This window comes from Pelophylax lessonae, assembly GCF_965119305.1.
Source record: "Pelophylax lessonae genome assembly, chromosome: 10".
Taxonomy (NCBI): Eukaryota; Metazoa; Chordata; class Amphibia; order Anura; family Ranidae; genus Pelophylax; species Pelophylax lessonae.
The window spans coordinates 82,677,998-82,694,434 of NC_138777.1; the positions used below are offsets into that span (position 1 = coordinate 82,677,998).

Sequence of the window (16,437 nt, forward strand, 5' to 3'; positions counted from 1 at the left end):
GGATTCTATATGCAACATCACTACAGTAAAAAATACACCAATACAATACCTACCTAGATCTACATTATGCTAGGCTTCACTCACCACCTGCCATATACGGTGAGCATTATTTGGATACACTTTACCTGAATATACACCTACGCTCAAGTGATGTTATATAGGCATGTATAAGTGTATACACCCGTGTACACGCCATATGCACGGCTACACATTAACTCTATATATGTGCACCATACACATGACTGCTGTGGACGTATATATACACACACGCACCCACACATACGTACATGTACTTATATATGTATAAACTTCAGTCAGATGATAGTATTGACTTCTAGTTCCTCGTTGAGTCCCCCCGGCGACATGGACCCAAGCGAGAATATCCAAAATGTTTCTTGTCTACATAAAATCGAGAACCGTTCACCTTCTGGGAGAGTCATAGATATGGCTTCAATCCCGAATAATTCTAGGCCTGTGGTGCTCCCACCATATATTGAATGTAATATATGGAATATATTTTATTGTATGCGTTTTTGCACGAAAAATGGATAGCCCCTTGCTCCTCTCCTCCTGTCAAGGTAGACAACAATTGGAAACTGGCCCTTTAAGAGAAAGAGTTAAACAATTATGGCTGGAGGTTTTCAGGTATATAGGGAGGAGGTTTTCGTAGGAAGCAAGGTGGGACCTGAAGAAGGAGGCTTCGCCTCTGAAACACATTGTCTGTGGCAACCAGCAGAAGCAGTATACCCCTGTGGATCCCTCCACTCCGTAGCCCCATACTGCTTACAGCTTCGGCCGAGGCTTTGGCTCACTCGTGCAGCGGTGTATGACGGCGGACTGGTGCGCAGGCGCACTAGTACTGATACGTAGTGACCCGGCGGGGGAGCCGTGAGCAGGAAGTAAGGGAGAGCGGGGTCATAGCGGCCGTAGCTGCGAGAGAGGAGACCGGAGTGAAACAACCTGGAGGGACGGGAGGAGCGAGGAGCTTCTGTTGACATGCCGATATGCTTGTGCAATAAGGAAGGAAATGTGAGTGCATTTTAACTGTACTGTTTGTCCCTTAATAAAGCGATATTACACGAGGTCTGCGTGCGCTTCCCTCGATTACAGTCTGGAACCTGCATTTTATCCGTCCCCCCCAGTGGAGTGTGAGAGGAGCTGCAGCGACCAGGACATACCTGCTTAAAGACATACAACAAGTAGGAAATGGACACATTATCAGCGCCACAGGCTGGTGAAGTATATCCCTATGTAGATGTTGGATTCCAGCATGTGCAGGGGCTGTTTTTATCGATTGAAAATTCCAGATGTCCACTGTCATAAGAGAGTTTGCGGTATCTCACCACTTTGTTGGGCCCTGCGTCACTTTCAATCAACAGGCTAACGTCACTTCCTTCACGCCGTTTAGCCACGAAAGAAGTCGTAAGGATGAAATGTTAGAGGCGTGAGCCTGTTGATCAGGAGTGACACAGGACCCGAGAAACCGTAAACACTCTTATGACAATGATGTTAATTATTCCTTTTAATTTAAATCTATTTGGTTGTGATATATGGGCAAATTCAAATCCCCACATCCAGGATTGGTAGAATCATTCCACACATTTCCTTCCCCCTACCTTCATTAGTCTCCTACCATACCTGGTTACATTACTTACCTTTCACTTTATCTAAGGGCACGGTTCCAGGAATTTTATAGACAGAATATCTCTATCCATACAACTTTCACACTCTTATGACAGTTGACATCTGGCGTTTTTAACATTTGTGATAAAGCTATCAACTTAGTATATTTTAATGGGAAGGAATAAGCAATAAATTTGATTATGCTATGCGTGTTGCTTTGTTTCCTTGCAAATTATCCTACTCAGGGGAAACTCTTCACTGATTGTTTGTTGCACTCTTTATTACCAATTGGTGGAGGACTATGAACTTTTAAAAATATTGTGGAGCACTACTGTATTTACTGTTTTAATTAAATTAAGGACAGTTATTATATTACACAGGTAATCTCTTGTACATTTTACTGCACTAGAAAGAACAGTTACCAATTTATGTCAAAGGAGCTCTTGATGGTCACAACATATAATCATGAAATGCTGTATTTGTTTGCATCCCATGGGTTTAAACCCCAAGTCCTATGTATTCCAGATAATACAAAAATTCATAAAATTGTATTTAATTGAGTTGCTAATTTTAGTAAAAATGTATTTAATCTATTTCCTTCTTTATCTCTGCTTTACCAATTCTAATAACAGTACAGCCCACTGTGTGTATCAGGCTGTGTATGTCCAGAAGGATTATTTCTAAGTCACAATGGAGCATGCGTTACAGAGAACCTTTGTCCCTGTGTTCATAATGGCCAGCATTATAGTCCTGGGGAAAATGCTACAATTCACTGTGATAACTGGTATGTGTATTCTTTCATCTATTAAGCCTCAGATATCTCACAAAATTGAGTGCACCCCTCACATTTTTGTAAATATTTTATTATATCTTTTCATGTGACAACACTGAATAAATTACACTTTGCTACAATGTAAAGTAGTGAGTGTACAGCTTGTATAACACTGAGATACTGTGTGTGTGTGTGTGTGTATACACAGACACTTTTTTTGGGAGGGGGGGGGGGTCTTGGGTGAGTTCCCACACTTTGTTTCCCAGGATTCAACCTCTGCCTACAACTCAGGTCATTGAAAGGGGACACTAGAAGTAATTATTGAGAAAAATACGTAACTATTCAGGCATAAGTTTCAAAACAAATGGCATCAGGTAAGAATATACAATAGAATTTATTAAATGTCTTGCAATCTTAGTAACTAGAGAAGGTTTTTCTTTTATTTCCCTCTCCAAAAGAGATACATTAACTGCTTTTCGACCACTGTAGGTATATAAATGTCCATGTAGGAAATCAATTATACCAGGATCATGGCTGCAGCTGCAGCCATAATCTTTATATCAAAATTTGCAGCTGGGGATAGGCTTTTCTTTTTTTCTGTAAAAAAGATCTGGGTGGCCCTTCCACCCACCACTGTTCCCAGGCTCTTTGGTGTGATTGTGGAGCCCGGGACTGCTGCATCTTGTGTGGCCAGCTGAGTACAGAGGAGGGGAAGGGACATCCATACTATCCCCTCCTCTGTGACAAAGGAAACCAGAAGCAACATGTATTGCATCACTTTCAGTTTTGGTTTTCTTGTTTACAAGCTGTTACCTGGTAGTGAAGCATCTAAACAAACCAATTTGATAAGATGCTTTTAAGGGTAGATGAGTCTAATAGACTCCAGATATCTCTATAAAGAGTACCTGTCACTACCCATGCTATCACAAGGGATGTTGTCAACCCCTTATGATCGCAATAAAGTTCAAACAAAAAAAACTAAAAAATAAAGACAATGTAAAAACAAAATACATTTAAATAAAATAAATAATATTATTAATAAAAAAAAATATGTGCCCTCATCCCCTCATGCTCATGCACAAATCAAAGATCGCACCACATCAGAAAATATATAATAATGTGGGGTTCTAAGTAATTTTATAGCAAAAAAATGATTTTTATATGTATGTGAAAATTATCAAAATTGGCCCAATGGCAAGTAGTTAAGAAATTGCATAACTGATTCAAGCAATTACTTTTTTTAATTTAAATGATTCTGTTTTCAATTGTATTATATTAAAAGCTTTAACATTTCAACAGCATGTGCTCAAATAGGACTTGGTTATGTGACAGCAAAACAGAAACGGCAATATGTACGGCATATGGACAAGGACATTATATTACCTTTGACAATAAGCGCTTCACCATCAATGGAAACTGTGAATATACTTTGGTTCAGGTATTCCAGACATCCACTGTAATAAATGCAAAAACCTTTTAGTACATCTCATGTTATGTATGCATTGATGTAAAATGATTTGTGAATTCTTCTAGGACTATTGTGATATTAATGATTTAGAGAAGGGAACCTTTAAAATTATTACTGAGAATATACCATGTGGAACAACAGGAACCTCCTGCTCTGTGGCCATTACATTGTATCTAGGGGTAAGTCAATTTTCTAGCCACTGTATCGATAATATAAAAAAATTACAAGTGTCTTTCTGTCTTTGTATCGTTACCCTAAGTCCCTATAATATCTGTGTAGATCTTTACAGTATGTTTGTAGAAATAATGGACTACTCCACTAGTATCTATACGTTTGTTCAGGAATTACCTAAATGCCTAATAATAGAGTGTCTTGCTAATGATCATCTCAGAATCCCTGGATTTTTTTCAGTAGTTTGTGGAACTCTGATGTTGTCCATGCATAGGAAGTGTTATGTGGGACAACATGTGGTACTTTACACGAATAACCTTAAATTATAAAAATATGTTTTAAAGCACAAAATAAAGACACCGCACAACGACGGTGGTTTTTAATGCCCATGGATCTTTAATAATGGAGTTTAAAAAAACAATAATATTACCTTACCTATATAGCAAATAACCCAAAATTTATTTTGGGCTTGCAAAAGAATCTAATTCCAACCACACAAAATGGTTCACCAGTTTTAGCATCCCACTGTTTACAATTCAGACTGATTAAGTCCACGGAAGAGCTGCATTATGTAATGGCCAGACACTCCCCCAGTGGACATACCTGCAACTGTGCAACTTTCTTTCCAATCGTAAATTTAAATCTTTCTTCTCTAAGGCCCCTATTCAGTTTGAGACCCTATGCATTAACGCCATAGAAGTGGGAAAAACTACCTCACCAAACAAATGCATGGCTCCAAGCATCCTTAAGTTCGCTTTAAGATAAAATGCCTGGAGAAGAAACATTTCTGACATCCAATGGAAGAAAGCTTGTTTACTTTTACCATAAGTTCTCTATTAGCATGAGAATACAAGAAACTTCCTATAAGTTACCTTCATACTGGTATGCTACTCCTGATAGATTACATATCTGGTACCCAAACACTAGCAATCTCTGCTGGAGATGTAAATGTGAAGTTATATACAGTGTATAGTATATAGTAGTTAAGGTTCAATATAGACAACAGTCCATCCAGTTCAACCTGTGTAGGTGTGTGTGGACATATTCATTTCCCATACCCCTGAATGTTTTGATCTTTGAGATGTACGTCCAAGAGTCTATAAAAAGTAGCCATACTCCCCGCAGTTACCACCATTTGTGGAAGAGAATTCCACAATCTTATAGCCCTTCTGTAAAAAAACACCTGCATAGCCTGAGGTTAAATCTCTTCTCCTCTAATCGCATTGTATGGCCTTGTGTCCTCTTACATTCCTTGCGACTGAATAGTTTTTTCTATGCTGAGATCACCATTGAGGTATTTCTAAATCGCTATCATGTCCTCTCTCAGGTGTCTCTTCCTCAGGGAGAATAAATCAAGCGCTTGTAAGCGCTCCTCATAATTAAGGTCTTCCAATCCCCTAATTAGTTTAGTTTTCTTTCTCTGGAGTCTCTCCAGTTCCAACACATCCTTTCTGAGGATTGGTGACCAGAACTGGACAGAATACTACAGGTCTGGTTGGACCATGGTTTTATAAAGTGGTAGGATTATAGTTTTATCTGTGGATAATATCCCCTTTCTTATGCATGCTAATAATCTGTCGGCTTTGGCAGCTGCATCTGCAGCTGCAGCTTGACATTGCATGCTATTGCTTAGTCTATCTTCTACTAAGACTCCAAGATCTTTCTCCATTCTTGATTCCCCCGGAGGTTCCCCCCAAAGCATATTTTGCATTTATGTTTTTAGTCCCCAAGTTCAATACCTTACACTTTTCCACATTAAACCTCATTTGCCATGTAGTTGCCCACTCTGTTATTTTGTTTAGGTCATTCTGTAAGATTTCTACATCATGATGTGAAGTTATTGCCCTGCTTAATTTGTGTCATCTGCAAAATCTGAGATTGAGCAAATGATCCCGTCCTCAATGCTATTTATGAATAAATTGAACAAAATTGGTCCCAGGACTGAGCCTTCGGGGGCCCCACTTACCACTACAGACCAGTCTGAGTATGCGTTATTTATTACCACCCTTTGGACATGCCCCTTTAATCAGTTTTCTATCCAAGAGAAAACCTTGTGGTCTATGACTGCAGACCTTAGTTTGTAAATTAAGCATTTGTGGGGAACTGTTTCAAATGCCTTAGCAAAATCCAGGTACACCACATCCACAGGTCTCCCCCTATCTATCTCACAGCTCACCTCCTCGTAGAATGTTAACAGATTGGTTTGACAAAAACATCCTTTTGTAAACCCGTGATTACTGCTGATGATACTGTTGACTTTAGCAAATTCTTGGATATAGTCCCTTATCATCCCTTCCAGTAATTTACATACTATTAACGTCAGGCTGACCGGCCTATAATTTCCCTGGATATGCCTCTGCCTTTTTTGAATATTGGTATCACATTAGCTTTCCTCCAGTCACCTGGTACAGTTCCTGTCAAAATACTATCTGCAAAGATCAGGAAGAGTGGTCTAGATATAACCTTACTGAGTTCTTTGAGTACTCTCAGATGCACGCCATCGGGTTCTGATGATTTATTTGTGTTAATGTTATCAATCAAGCCTTTCCATGATTTCACCCTCTGATAGCCATAGCGGCAAGTAATATGAAGTACTGCTAACCATACAGTCATGGTCAGTATACCCCTCCTTTTCCATTTAGCACAATTGCCTTCTCTGTGTCCTCTGTAACCATCCTCCCATCATCGTGAATTATGTGTGCAACATGCTCTGACCTAATTTTTTTGCTATTGATATATTGAAAGAATTTATTAGGGTTCCTTTCTACTTTTCTCTGCTATTTGTCTCTCGAAGTCGATTTTATCCCTCTAGATTTCGTATTTACATTTCTTATCCAATTCCTTTTAGTACAATGTTACACATTATGTCTCATTGCCCTTTGATAGCCAATTACTGAGAAAAAAATATGTAATCTCATTCCCCCACGGTAAAAGAGTGGCTTTCAGAAATTAATATTATTCACTCCAGGAAACCCTTGGAAGAAGCCCTTGCTATGGCTAATGGCATGAACAGGGGAAATGTTCTGGTTAAAGTCTATAGGACACGAACATGAAAAATGAAAAGTCCTCATTTTAAGCTTAAATGCAAGTTATTGGCCCAAAAAAAGCGTATGGGGACCTAGGTACTGCCCTGGGGGACATGAATCAATGCAAACATTTTTTTTTTAAAGTAATCATTTTTACAGGAGCAGTGATTTTAATAATGCTTAAAGTGAAACAATAAAAATGAAAAATTCCTTTAAATATCATGCCTGGGGGGCCCCCTTAATGTGCCTGTAAAGTAGTGCATTTGTGCGATGTTTGTAGCCTGCTGCAGCAATACTGACATTTCTAAAGGAAAATATGTCATTTAAACTTGCCCGCGGCTGTAATATATTGTCGGCTCCCTGCAATAGAGATCAAAAAATGAAAAAAACAGCATGGGGTCCCCCCAAAAATCCATACCAGGGGCCTGATATGGACTGGGGGGGACCCCCCGCTGTTTTATTCAGCAATACTGATATAAACTGATATACTGAAGTGCCTATATATATATATATATATATATATACTTTGTGGTATACACTGCACTATCTGAGCTCAACAAACTGTAAAAATCTCTCTCCCTGCCAGCAATGTATTATTAACTATAGAATTCCACTTATAAATCACCTGCTGGCCACGGGATTCAAACCCACAACATTGCAATTGCAAGCCTGGTATTCTACCAGCTACGCCGCTGTCAAGCACACTTAGGCTGAACACACTTTGTGGTGTAGGCTGTAGAATACTAGGCTTCCAATGATAGATGACTGTGGGTTCAAATCCCCTGGCCAGCAGGTGATTTATTGGAATCAGAGTCCATGATATTGCGGGAACCTGAAGTTCCCACAAAAAAGTCCATTTGTTCATCAAAGCGAACAGCCAATGTTTGAATCAAACTTACGTTCGACTAGAACTCGAAGCTCATCCCTAATGACCGCTTGAGCCAACACCGCAAAACTTGGAGAGCCTGGTTTACATTTGTTTATTCTGATAAATATAATCACCTTATGTGCACTTGAGAATGATTTTATTTCCTTTTTTCCTGCATTCTTGGTCCATTAATTTGTACTATGTTATGATCTAAATTTTCCTTGTATTTGTATCTCCTTATACTCGAGAGATTTTGTATGACAAAATTGGGATGGCTCTGCTGTTGCTAATTACTGTTATGATGCCATGTGCCTCCGTTATTTTCATTTTTCATTGTTATTATATTTTCCATTTTCACTATATCATCAACGCTTTCCTGTCAAGGATTTTTTCATTGCTGTCTCGTTGGTGTAGTTTCTTTTACTCTATTAGCCAGATTACTTTTCATTTACTAATTGATTTTCCAATTTACTGTCTGATAGTCAATTATTCACATCTTATTTAGTGTTTATCTACATAAGTTTTGTTGTCTGACATTTTGTCTTTTTTTGTTCTTACAAAACTTGCTTACCTTTTTTCCTATACTGCAATACCCTAATGATATTGGATTTCTATATATTTTATCCTTTGTATTTTGCATGCATTTAAAAATGTATTCAATAAAAATATATTGTAAAAAAAAAAAAAAAAAAAATAATAATAATAATAATAATAATAATAATAATATGAAGAGAATAAATCATTATTGGGTTAAATCTTTAACTATTATGGCACTGCAGGCTTACTTAGAAAATATCTATATTTCCCTAGTATTTAGCTTTACTTACTTTGTTTAGGTAGCTTAGGTTTCAGGATCAGATGACACTTAAAATCTGCTATTTGTCGACTGCCTGAAGATATTCCTGTTCTGGTTACAATCCAAAATTTGGGGCTTTCTTTTACTTCTATTTTCAGTGATAATCAAAAACAGGACACATAGAGAGGGTAAATCTCCCCAAGAGGAACACAGCCAGCAATACAAAAAAAAAAAATACCTTTGCTCTAATCACTCTATCAATCTAAAATTTAAAAATAAATAAATAAATTAACTTTTGCCTTTAGTTGTACTTTAAGAAAATTCAAGTAAAATCAGTTTAAAAAGCATTGCTTGGCCATCTGACCAATTAGTTGTTAAAGGGAATCAGGACAGATGCGGCCTTTAGCGGGACAAATCAATGAAAGCTGTCTGGGACCCAGGAGATCCATGCTACCAGAACTGTTGGCTTCCCTGCAGATTTAAGAAAAATATTTCTCAGGATCAAACTGAAGTTTGACACAAGCATAAGAAAAGGTGGGTATTTACATTCTTATTTTACAGGTATGGCTGGACTTGGTAACCTTTGTATATTTATAGGGTCACATTAAGTAGCACATCATGCCTTTCCTATATTTCTAGTGAACTTTAAAGAGGAGTTCTAGTCATTTTTGTGAAAATTAAAAGTCAGCAGCTACAAAGCTACTGACTTTTAATAAACAGAGACTTACATGTCCCAGGATCCAGCACTGTGCTCACCCGAGCCCTTTTCTCCATCTGTCCCCAGTCTTCGCCACCAGCATCTTGACTGTGGGCACCCGACTGTGACATCTTTTGGCTTCATAACTGGGTGCCCTTTGCACCTGCGCATTGTGAATGGTCCTGTGACGTGTCCCAGAAAACTGCAGGGAAGGGGGGCAGAGGAGAACTACCGCTTAGATCGCCTAGACTATCCAAGCGGAAGTGGGATTGGGTGTCTAAAATTCATTTTTATAGAATGTATGTTGCCAGGTGTCGCTGCCTCGTCTACTGAAATGTTTGGAGTGGTAAATACAAAAATAGAAATGAGAGTATGGTCATTTCGTTGTTACCCAGGCAGGTTAAAAAAAAACAGGGACCTCATGTGCAGAGACCTCACCATCACAGTATAGGTATAAATAATTAGGGTGATTTAACTATCCATGATGTACCAAAAATTAGAATATGACTTTTGAGTGTCCTGATGTTTTAATTCTTTAGAGCAGTGTTTCTTTATTAGTACTTCCATTGTTCTAACTGAGATTTCCACTTCCACCAATGATATCTAGTGTAAATAACTCTGTGTAACCCTTTTTGCCAACCAGATGGCTGTGTATATATTTATTTTTAATGCTGTTAAATATTTTATATACAATGTCAGTGCTAAAAAATATATAGATATGTTATACTTTCTTTGTTTAGGCTCATAAGCTCATTCTTGCCGATGGACACATAGATGTTATGGGCACATCAAGTAACGTTGAAATTCCCTACACAACTCGAACAATGGGTATATATTTAGTCATTGAGACAAATACTGGACTTGTGCTAGTATGGGACAAAATGACAAGTATTTCGGTTCATCTAAGCAGGAGCTATCAGGTAAAAATATTATATCTACATATGCTGACTGGTGACTGGTCAAAGTTATTCTGACTTAGTACGCTTTGCAAACAAAAAAATCATATCTGTTATGGAGTTACTGAGTTATCCTAAAGAGGAACAAGTCTCTGGAAGTTGTGCCCAAAAAAAAAAGCAAAGGAAAGGACTAGACTACTCATCAGTATTTTTTGTAGTCTTTTTTGCATCAGTTCTTTCCCTATTAAGGAACAACAGGCTCGGTACTCTATCCCTGTGTGTAGATGAGCATCTTGGTAAAGACATGACTTTATTTTCTCACATCAGAGCCTACAACACAGAGAAAAGTGAGCAACACAGTAGCGACATCACTAAAGCCCCGTACACACCATCAGAAAATTCTACAAAAAATACCCCTTAAGAAGCGATCGTACAATAATCTGATCGTTAGTACACAGCTTTCATCCAAAAATACATTACTAATAAAATACAATACATTACATCACTTTCAAATTTTTATTGTATTGTACAAGAATTTGTGTGCTTTAGTAACCTCTTAGTTTTCGATATGAAGACTAGCATGCAAAAAAGAAAAAAAAATGGATGATCATTTGTCAAATGATCTCATTGTGTGTACTAGGCCTAAATCTCACTCCAAATTCTCTGACACAAGCAGACCGAGGCAGCAGTGTCTTAAATCTCACACTGCAGATACAGAGATAGGATGCTGTAGTCACAGGAGGGGTACTAGTTAGGCACCAATAACATTTCTAAATGTTCCATATAACACAGCAAATCTTCACTTTTTGTGTTCCGTTATACTTTAACCACTTTAATACAGGGCACTTCCCTCCCTTCCTGCCCAGGCCAATTTTCCCCTTTTAGCGCTGTTGCATTTTGAATGACAATTGCGCGGTCATGCAACACTGTACCTACACCAAATTTATGTAATTTTCCCCCCACAAATAGAGCTTTCTTTTGGTGGTATTTGATCACCTGTGGGTTTTTTCCTTTTTGCTAAACAAATAAAAAAAGACCGAAAAGTTTGAAAAAAAAAAAAAGTTTTTTTGTTTATGTTATACAATTTTGTAAATAAATAAGTTTTTTCCTGCACTGATGAGCACTGATGAGACTGCACTGACAGGCACTGATGAGGAGGCACTGATGGGGTGGCACTGATGGGGTGGCACTGATAGATAGCACAGATATGCAGCATTGGTGGGCAATGATAGGCGGCACTGCTGGGCACTGATAGGCGGCATTGATGGACGCCATTGATGGGGGGCTCCCTGAGCCCTGATTGCCATCCCTGGTGGCCATAGTGGGCATCCCTGGGGTCATAGTGGGCATCCCTGGGGTCATAGTGGGCATCCCTGGTGGATCTAGTGGCACCCCCCCGAGGGTCTGCACTGGTAATCAATGATCTGATTACCAGTGCCGACCCCCCCCCCCCTGTCAGGGGAGCCACCGATCGGCGCTCCTTTACTTGTGCCTGTCAGGCACGAACTAAGGAAAGCCGATCAACGGCTGTTCCTGTTTACGATGTGACCAGCCGTGATTGGACACGGCTGATCACATGGTAAAGAGCTACGTCAGTAGTCTCTTTACCGAGATCGGAGATGCAGGGTGTCAGACTGACACCTCGCATCACCGATCGCCGCTCTGCGCGCCCCCGGGGGCGCCCAGAGCTGTATTATCCTGCCGCCGTCATATGACGTCCGGTCAGGATAACACAACCACATTCCCGCCGTCATTTGCCTATAGGGCGGGCGGGAAGTGGTTAAAGCGGGGGTCTTCAAACTATGGCCCTCCAGTTGTTCAGGAACTATAATTCCCATCATGCCTAGTCATGTCTGCAAATGTCAGAGTTTTACAATGCCTTATGGGACGTGTAGTTCTGCAACAGCTGGAGGGCCATAGTTTGAGAATCCCTGCTTTAAAGTATAACTAAAGGCAAACTTTTTTTTATTTTTTTTGGATAGTGTGGAGATGGATTAGAACATCTGTCAGTTTTTATTGTTGTCTTTGTCCCCCATTAGGGAGATTCACCCTCTCTATTTGCCCTGTTTACCATTTTTATTGAAAGTGAAAGTAAAAGAAAACCCATATTTTGGGTTGTCCCCAGAGACGTAATCTTCCAATGGGGACACTAGTTCTAGTGACCTAGATGGCCCCAATGTTTTTCCTAATTTGCAGAGATTTCCTCTCACTTCCTGTTTTGGCTATAGGACAGGAAGTGAAAGTAAATCTCCCCAATGGGACACAGATGGCACACAAAAACAAAACAATCTAACAGGGGTTATAACTCTTCGTTACTCTATCCAAAAAAAAAAAAAAAAAATAGGTTTTCCTATAGTTCTACTTTAATTTCTACAATTCAGGCAAATACTGAAAGGCATTAGCAAAATACATTTTTGTGAACTATCTGCTTAACAAAAAAATGAATAAATGATATTTGGCAACTCTGATACACATTGACTACTGAATAAAACAGTCTCTATGTTGTGTAGAACAGGCCAGGTGGTGGGTTTAAGTAGTTTAGCAAAGGAAAACCAGGTAGGGCTGATACCACTTAGTCCACAAAATGCTGTATCTTGACTACAACAGGATTTGAGCTGAGAGTTTTTTTGGAAGATAAATAGGTCTTTTTATGTACATGCAAGGGTTTTAAAGGTATAAAACATGACAAATGTGCATGTATTGCAGACATGCACTGAATTTTATTTTTTTTGCCCTAACATCTATCTTAAATAAGTGAAGCTGGGGAAGACAGCTGTTAAGTGCTTTGGTCTGCAACTATAGGGTTAGTTTAAAGGCTTTGGTGATCCCTTTTTCAATATCTTGCATTTGCATCTGCAATATACAGTTAGCAAAGCTGATCAAAAAACTCAGATTCTTCAAATTCAACATACTTTAAGTGTAAAACTATTATGATGAAATATTTTCTTATCTATGTCCAATACAGGGGAAGGTCTGTGGTCTTTGTGGAAACTTTGATGGAAACAGCAAAAATGATGCTACAACAAGGAGTATGTGCTTAGTAGAAGATGTGAAAGTGTTTAGAGACAGCTGGAAGATATCTTCAGACTGTCCAGAGGCGTACATCTCAAAGGAACCATGTGCTATTCACCCATACAGAATGCCCTGGGCACATAAAATGTGCTACATCATTAAAAGTGATGTGTTTGCACAATGCCATGCAGAGGTAGTGGTCTACATTTTATACACATGACACTGTAAATGCAGTATTGAAAGATTATTCAGTTAGCTGGATTTAAAGGCTTACCATGGGAACAATTTATTAAGGCCTTTTCACACTTGTGGGTTGTGACAATATACAGTAAAATGTGTGTCTTAACATGTGTTACCCCAGCACTTGGCAACGCACATGTTTGCAATTCAAAAATCACTGCAACATATTTTTTAAGTATAAATGGACCATAATGTAAATGGACATATTAACATAAATTTAAAAAAAAAGGAAAAAAAATATATATATATTTTTTTTACTTTCTACTATAAAACCATTCCAATAAAAACAATTAAACAAAACTTCTTCATACATTTAGTCCAAAATGTATTCTAATACATGTCTTTGGTAAAAGAAAATCCCAATAAGTGTATATTGATTGGTTTGTGTGAAAGTTATAACGTCTACAAACTATGGTATACAGTATATATATATATATATATATATATATATATATTTTTTTATACTACTAATGGAGATGATCTGCGAATTATAATGGGACTGCAATAGTGCAGCGGTCAATCTGACACTAATTGATGCTGGGGGGAACCGACTAACTGCCACTGACATCACCAGTGACACTTATACTTTGATCACTAATAATACTATACATTGCCGCTGTACTAATGAAACTGGCTGGGAAGGGGTTAACATCTAGGGCATTGATGGCGAACCTATGGCACGCATGCCACAGCTGGCACACAGGGCATGCAAGCTATACTGGGAAGCTGCCACCGCTGATGCCTGGGCTCGCAAATCCTCCAAATCCCCCCCTCCCGCACGGCAGTGGCACTGTGACAAGGTGGGAAACGAGCGTGGACTGTCAGTGTATTTCCCCGCTCGCCCCCTTCTGTCAAGCAGTGCTGTACAGGGATGCCGCCTTCTCTGATTCCTCTTGCCTCCCCATTGGCTGCAGCCAAGCACCAATGAGGAGGTTGACAAGTGCACCATGGGACATTCAGTCCCGGAAGACTATGGGGAGAGAGAGAGAGATCGAGATTGAGTGAGAGAGATTGTGAGAAAGACTGGAGCAGGATACTGTGAGCCAGGGTCAGATAAGCTGCGAGGATACCCCCCTGCAGTGCCAGTTGCAGGCCTTGCCATGGGCAAACGAGAATGAGTGGACATCTGTTCGGAGGAAGTGTTGCTGTGTCGCTGGGATTGGTGAGAGGCTCTTGTGGCCATTATCTGTGGCTGTTATTAATTGCAGTGTTGGCACTTTGAAAAAAAAAAGTTGGTTTTGTGTCGCAGTTTGGGCACTTGGGCTCAAAAAGATTTGCCATCACTGATCTAGGGTGATCAAGGGGTTAAATATGTGCCTAACAATGTGAAATGTGTGTAATGTGTGCTGCTTTTGCCATATCTCATTGTTTCTTATCCCTGTTTTGCAGGGATTGTTTCCTCTGTACAGAGCTCTATGTTGATTGTCAACACAGAGCTCTGGCCTGTGATTGGGCATAGATGATCAGCAGGTCCTGGACATGAATCACTGGCCAGATCTTTCTAATAGACTCTTACTGTGTTCAATCACCGCGGGTGTCGCCGGGAGGGGGGGGGGGGTGCGCGCATCGCTTTGCTTGCATGGGCCATCTGTCTACAATACATTGTGGGCGGTCTGCAAGTAGTTAAAAAGTCATTAAAGTTATGGTTAATAAAATGTTTGGATAGTTGCATTTCTGCTTCGTTTTAAATAATCTAAACAGAAAGAATGAGCAACTAATCTTTAAATTATTTATTGCAACAACAGCATGACCTTATTTAATCTCTTATTTTCTTGACTCTAATGCAAAAGGTGAACTTGAATCCTCTCTATTTGCCTTCACCAACTTCCCACTTTTGGTGTGTTTACTTTTGATTTTTTTTTTGTTCCAGGTGGACCCTGAAGAATATTATGAGGCTTGTGTTAGAGATACTTGTGCATGTGACACCGGAGGAGATTGTAACTGTTTTTGTACAGCTGTTGCTGCTTATGCTAAAGCATGTAGTGAAGCCTGTGTGTGTGTGGATTGGAGAACTGACACAGTCTGCCGTGAGTAGAGCTGTAAGAAAAATGAGCCTAATGTAGTTTTTAGATAATACAAACAACTCAAAAATAGTGAAGTGCTCCTCACCTACAGCATGCAGTGTTCAAATCAAAACAAGTACATCCTCCACATTTATGTAAAAGCTTTTTACATACCTAAACCATAAAATTAATATACTGTTCATGTGTGTAGGCAGTTGGATTGTTGTTTATCCAGGCTGCCAAGGTGGGAAAGAGTTAAATCTTCTTTTATACTTTCCTGGGCATTTTTAGGGTTCTGCCCGCGACTCAGTGTTGTATATAAAGCAGTGGCGGAACTACCAGGGTCGCAAAGGTCACACTTGTGACCGCACCCTGGCATTCTGCCACTGTACCTTGGCATTCTACCACCGTGGGGAGAGCCCCACTACAGCTGAAGCTTATCTGTGACAGTGTCACAGAGCCCAGCCAGCACACTGCCCCCTCCCTGCACAGGAGGAAGAGAGCAAAATATGTGCTCTTCCTCCTCCTCCTCCCTCACCTGTTCTCCCAGTGCCTTCCCAGTCCACCCACACTCCTATCCACAGTGTGCATCTGTATCTGAAAGAAAGGAGATGTGTGGGTGGGAAATACAGGTGAGGGAGGAGGAGGAGGAAGAGCATATCTTTTGCTCTCTCCTCTTCCTCCTGTGCAGGGAGGGGGCAGTGTGCTGGCTGGGCTCTGTGACAGTGTCACAGATAATCAGCTTCAGCTGTAGTGGGGCTCTCTACACGGTGGCAGAATGCCAGGGTATGGTGGCAGAATGCCAGGGTGCGGATTTAGTTTGAATGGGCTGAAATTGCACCGCAACAAAAGTAGTATATACACT

The 16,437-nt window shown here is 39.7% G+C and overlaps 1 protein-coding gene across 1 annotated transcript in view; it reads left to right on the top strand.

Moving 5' to 3' along the window:
• LOC309565955 (mucin-5AC-like) overlaps positions 1-16,437 on the top strand; it is a gene marked incomplete at both ends in the record, with an annotated part of 316,230 nt that overhangs the window by 229,324 nt on the left and 70,469 nt on the right. The window contains 6 exons of the mRNA XM_082270984.1: positions 2,256-2,407; positions 3,695-3,833; positions 3,929-4,042; positions 10,162-10,341; positions 13,283-13,522; positions 15,440-15,596. Coding sequence (XP_082127110.1) covers positions 2,256-2,407; positions 3,695-3,833; positions 3,929-4,042; positions 10,162-10,341; positions 13,283-13,522; positions 15,440-15,596 — 982 coding nt within the window. The remainder of the gene's footprint in view (positions 1-2,255; positions 2,408-3,694; positions 3,834-3,928; positions 4,043-10,161; positions 10,342-13,282; positions 13,523-15,439; positions 15,597-16,437) is intronic.